The following is a 5,702-nucleotide window of genomic DNA, read 5'->3' on the forward strand; positions in this document are numbered from 1 at the left end:
TCCGCAAGATGCGTCGTCTCCCCGGCAAGGACCTAGTGCAGGCCCGCGCCGCGCCGGCGAGGGAGGTATCACCGGTGCCGGAGGAGGGCGAGCGGGTCATATTCCGCTCGCACCTCATGCGCGGCCTAGGGCTGCCGGCGAGCACTTTCTTTCGCTCCTTCTTGGAGTTCCACGGGCTCCAGCCGCACCACCTTACTCCAAACACGGTGGTGTTGCTGGCTGCTTTCGCCACCCTGTGCGAAGGCTTCCTCGGCGTTCTCCCCACCATCGAGCTTTGGGGGAATTATTCCAGTCCAAGGTCGGCACGCACGTCGCCGGCGTGCCAGCCTAGTGCGGTGCCTTCATCGCGATGTGGAGAACTGGGGCCGACAACCCGTTCCCCACCATTACGCTGATCAAATCGGTGAAGATGTGGCAGCGATCTTATTTTTACATGAAGAACGTCGCCCCAGAAGGCGACTGGGTCAACCTGCCGGCTTACGAAGCCGGCGCGCCGACTGGAAGGCTCCCCAGCTGGTCCCACCGGGCCAAGACGCTAACTCCTGCCGGCGCCGCCGCCGTCGCGCGACTCCGAGTGCTGACGCAGTCGGAGGGTCTGACCGGGGCTGACTTGCTGGCCGCCTTCGTGGCGCGCCGAGTTCTCCCACTCCAAGGCCGACCTCATATAATCTATCAGATGAGCGGCCACCGGGACCTGAGTTGGACGTGTTCCAAGGACATGCCCCACGCGGAGGTGGCGGACACGGTGAACTATATCGCGAACTGCGGCCTCTCGGCGGATTGGCGGTTCGGCATGGAGCCGTACTCGCGCGCCAACCCCCCGCCTGTTGTAAGTCGTTTCTCTTCTTCTGCTGCTTTCCTTTGCAGCCGAATCCGACTTCTAATCTTTTTTAGTCTTTGAATCAGAACCCTCTCGTCCAGCCTTCGGCCGGCACCACGGGACTAGCCTGCCAGTTCGTCCCTGACCGAGCGGAGAGCGACGTCGACGACCCTGACTTGGGGGCGGCGGCGATGGAGGACGACGCCGAAGGAGGGGGAGGCGGAGGGGGAGGAGGCGGCTTCAGGCCTTCGGCCACCTTTGTCGACTGGCCTGATGACGACGCCGAGGGGGAAGGCGCCCCGCGCCACCAGCCAAAGGCCGGCCAGCCCGGTGCGAGTTCCTTCGCCGTCTTGGATGGTCAAGGCGGTGCGAGGAAGCGCCAGGCCGGGCCGAGTTCTCTTGGCGGCCGGACGAAGAAGTTCAAGGGGGCGGCCGCCGCGACCAAGCGGGAAGAGGCGGTCGCCAAGCCAACCGCTTGCGTAAGGAAGTGAAGAAGCCGCCACTGGTCTCTGCGTAAGTGCTTCCGCCCTTTGTCTTATTTTCTTCTGGTGGATCTTGTCCAAATATTTTACATGCCATCCTCGCTTCAGGGCTCCCCTCACTTTTGAGAGGGTCGCCGCCGCCTCCATCATGGGGTCGGCAGAGATGTCTGCCACTACTCGGCGGATTGACCCCGCCGCCAACCTCCGGGAGGCGACGGAGCGGGACGCGCAGGAGAAGCGTGACGAGGAAGAAGCCACCCTCCTGGAGAAGGCGGAGGCCGAGAAGGCGGCCGCCTCCACCCAGAAAAAGCTGGATGAGGCCGAGGCCGCCGTCGCGGCAAGGCAGCAGGCTGAGGAAGCCGTGCACCGCCAGTCGGCAGTGTCCGGAGTTCACGGCGTAGTCGGAGGAAGTCGGCGGCGAGTTCCCGATCATTGAGAGGGGAGGCGGCGATGCCTCCATGTCGGGCACGGTCGTGCCGCCGCCACCACCCCCGCCGCTGTCTGGGAGCGCACGTGACAAATAGCCGACAGAGATCCACCGGTGCCGCCGACTAAGGACGAGGCCGTGGCGAAGCTGCTCCTTCAAGTCGCCTCGCCAGCGCGCCGCCGCCTTGAGAAGGCGATTTCGGCGCCACGCCCCTTGGAGATTGGCGCCGCCAGCTCGACAGTCCCAGACGCCGAGGCGACGAGTGCCGCGCCCGTTGGGTGGGTGTGAGGAGGCGGCACAGGCCCGCTGAACCAGGCGCTTCTGGACGTCCAGGCTAAGCTGCGAGCTGAAGGCGACGCCATCCAGAGCTGCACCAAGGTGCACCTGGCGTCGCGGGCTGCCATCCAGGTAAGTGTTTTTTCCCTTGTCTCCGTCTTCTTGTTCTTCTCTGTGGGGGTGCGCCAGCGCACCCACTGGGTGTAGTCCCCGAGTTCCGGGCTGGCTGCTGAGCAGGCGGCTCGGAATTCCATTGGCGAGTTCTAAGTACTTACTTTTGTTTGAAATACTTATCACAGGATTATCACAACCTCCGGGTCACCGCCTTCAACCGCAATGTTGAGGAGCTGGGCAAGCGAACTGCCAACTTGTCATAGAGCCGGAGTGAGTCCTCTTTCCTCTTCGCGGGGGCGCGCTAGCGCACCCGCGGGCTGTAGACCACGAGATTCGGGCTGACTGCTGAGCAGTCGGGCCGGATCTTCCTGGCGACCTTCTTTGTTGATGACTTAACATCCTCTTTCTTATTTTTCTTCAGAGGCCAACGCCGTTCTTCAGCAGTAGCTGGGCGAAACCAACACCGCCTTGCGTGCCAAGGGGGAGGAGTGCGGCAAGCTCACCGCAGAGCGTGACCTGCTGGCCGCACAGTTGGCGGAGCAAAAGGAGCTGCTTAAGAAGGCGCAGAAGGAGGCGGAAGAGAAGGAGACCGGCCTTCTGGCCGAGTTCTCAAGCGAGCGCTCCTCCTGGACTGACAAGGAGGCAATGCTGACCTCCGGCTTCCATGAGATTGAGGACATCGTCGACGGTGAGTTTCTTTACTTTCTTTCTTTGAGCTGCTGACTATAGGTCGGGCTGACTCCTGATTTTTTGACTTGCTTCTTTTTCGTCTTGGCAGACTTCTTCCCTGGCCACACATAGTCTGCCACTCAAGCCATCGAGGCTGATCGCGAGGCTCGGAGGGCAAATGGTGCGGATATTGCCGCCAACGCCCCCCGAACCCTTGATGAGCAGCTTCTGAGCATCGAGGCTCGTCTGCGGCCGACCCATCGGATGCCACGCCGGCTTCAACATGTCGGCGCGCAGGCGATTGCTGCCCTATGGCCAGACATGCCGGTTCTGCGCACTCCTAGTCAGACTGCTGACTGGCTGGAGGTCGCGGCTGGCCGTCTTGAGGCCTGGAAGGGTTCCTTAGCCCGGGCTGGAGCGCGCCGGGCCTTGGAATTCGTCAAGGCGTGGTATCCAGGGCTGGACCTGGACCGGCTGGCCACGCTCCGGTCAGAGGCCCGGGCAGAGCTGGTAGCTGTGGAAGACGTCCTCATCGAGCGTGCGGCGGTGATCACCGACTACACATACACCAGCGTCTTCGTCCCTGAGCGGGCTGAAGACGGCGGGGAGGCGCCGCCGGAGTGGTTCGGGATGAACCCGGATTATGACGAGGACTCGGCGGAGGTGATCCGCTCCAGTGCCAAGGAGGAAGGCGAGGCGGAGGACAGAGATGAGACGGAGGTGCCAAAGGACGGAGCGGGGGACCAGCCTCAGCTCGACCGCGCCTCCAACAACGAGCCGCGCCCGACCGAGCCGGCTGCCGCCGGAGACGATCAAGCCGAGACTACCCAGCCGGCCGCCCTAGCGCCTGACACCGCCGTATCCTCCGACCCTCCGAACCTGTCTGTCGCTTCCTAGGCTGCCGCCTTGCCTTTATTTTATCTGCTTTAGTAGTCTTTGAAGAACTTGTTAATTCGCACAATTCCACCCGCGGGGTGTATTTTGAACTTCTGCTTGAAGATTTGGCCAAGGGCCTATGTTATGTAAATATTCATCCGAGTTCTATCTTTTCTTGCTCATTTCTCCTTTGGCTTTTTCCTTTGCCGCCTTCCCTTAGTCGCCGTCTTGCCAGTCGGACAACCGCTCTGCGGACTGCCGCTGGATCAAATGCTTGGCTACTTTTGGGAAGGCAAATACTTAGCCATTTTTAGAGTCTTTTAACAAGTCGGATAGAAGGCGGCAAGCCGACTACTCAAGAGTTAGTTTTGCGAAGAGAGGCTGGAAGCCGGCTTAAGCTATGTTTGTGCTTTGAGTCCTTAGCCATTTTTCATGTGGGCGCCCATTCTTCCTTACTCCTGCCTACCAAACAGTCGCTCTGCGGGCTGCGGCTTCTGACAGGAGATGGCTTAGGCACCACACACTACTTGTCCGACTACAGGAAGCATTTCATAGCGCAAGGCGGCGAGTCCCCGGGCTGATTAGTCGAACCCGGTGCCAACCGGCATAACAAAGAGTAGCATACTCGAAGGCATAATTCTTATCATATAGATAACAAAAAAGGGCAGTCCCCGAGCTCATCTCGGGGGGCCCTAAGTCTTGATACTTAAATACAAAAGGTAGCGTGCTACATACTGCATCACCTGTAAAATCTTCGGAGGAGATTTGCATTCCATGGCCGCTCCGTCTCTTTGCCGGAGTCGTCCCTCTTGCGTGCTCGGGGCTTCTGAGCGTCGATTAGGTAGTAGGAGTCATTGCCCAGCACTTTGCTGATGATGAAAGGGCCTTCCCAAGGAGCCGACAGCTTGTGCTGGCCGACTGTTCGCTGGATCAGTCAGAGCACAAGATTGCCCTCTTGGAAAGATCTCGGCCTGACCTTTCTGTTGTAGTATCGGCGCGGGCTCTGCTTGTAGATGCCGGACTGGCTGAGTGCCAACAGTCGGCCCTCTTCCAGCAGATCAACGCCGTCTTGACGTGCTTCTTCTGCTTCCTCCTTGGTGTACATGGTGACTCGCGGGGAGTCGAACTCTATGTCCGTTGGGATGACGGCTTCGGTGCCATAGACGAGGAAGAGGGCGTGAAGCCGGTCGACTTGTTTGGAGTCGTGCGCAGACTCCAGAGGACGGCTGGCAACTCGTCAAGCCAACAGCTGGCCGAATGCTCCAGCGGTTCGACCAGTCGAGGCTTGATGCCAGACAGGATGAGGCCATTTGCTCGCTCCACTTGGCCGTTTGACTGTGGATGGGCAACGGACGCTAAGTCCAGTCAGATGCCCTGTGCCGCGCAGAAACGGGCCAAGGCACCTTTGGCAAAGTTTGTGCCGTTGTCGGTGATGATGCTGTGTGGTATGCTGTACCGAATTGTGATGTCGGAGATGAAAGTGCGGGCAGTCGGACCATTCAACTTCTTGATGGGCTTTGCTTCTATCCACTTGGTGAACTTGTCCACCGCGACAAGTAAGTGAGTTAGGCCGCCTCGCGCTGTTTTGAATGGTCCCACCATGTCCAGGCCCCAGACTGCAAAGGGCCAGGCGATGGGGATAGTCTTGAGTGCGGAAGCCGGCTTATGCGGCTTGGAGCGAAACTTCTGGCACCCCTTGCATTTTTGGACCAACTCCTTGGCCTCTTCTAGGGCAGCCGGCCATAAAAAAACCGTGTCGAAAGGCTTTGGCGATGAGTGCTCTTGAGGCCGCATGGTGGCCGCACTCGCCTTGATGGATGTCTTTGAGAATTGCTTGGCCTTGCTCTGGCTCGACGCAGCGCTGGTAGACGCAGTGACGCTGCGCCTGACCAACTCTCTATTGACTATGGTGTAGGCTGCTGCTCGGCGTTGTACTTGCCGAGCCAAGATCTCATCGGTCGACAACTCTTTGTTGACCAGGAACTTGAGGATGGGCTGGGCCCATGAGGGTGCTGCTACTTCTTCGACTGCCAGAACT

General features: G+C 59.8%; 1 protein-coding gene across 1 annotated transcript; it reads left to right on the top strand.

Moving 5' to 3' along the window:
- Positions 1-3,109: 3,109 nt before the first annotated feature.
- Positions 3,110-3,685, top strand: LOC147968074 (uncharacterized). Its single transcript, XM_087522896.1, has one exon. It carries the CDS (start codon positions 3,110-3,112, stop codon positions 3,683-3,685), a length of 576 nt encoding a protein of 191 aa, XP_087379022.1.
- The last annotated feature ends 2,017 nt before the right edge of the window (positions 3,686-5,702 follow it).

This window comes from Triticum urartu, chromosome 5A, assembly GCF_056163025.1.
Source record: "Triticum urartu cultivar PI428250 chromosome 5A, HENAU_Tu73, whole genome shotgun sequence".
Taxonomy (NCBI): domain Eukaryota; kingdom Viridiplantae; phylum Streptophyta; class Magnoliopsida; order Poales; family Poaceae; genus Triticum; species Triticum urartu.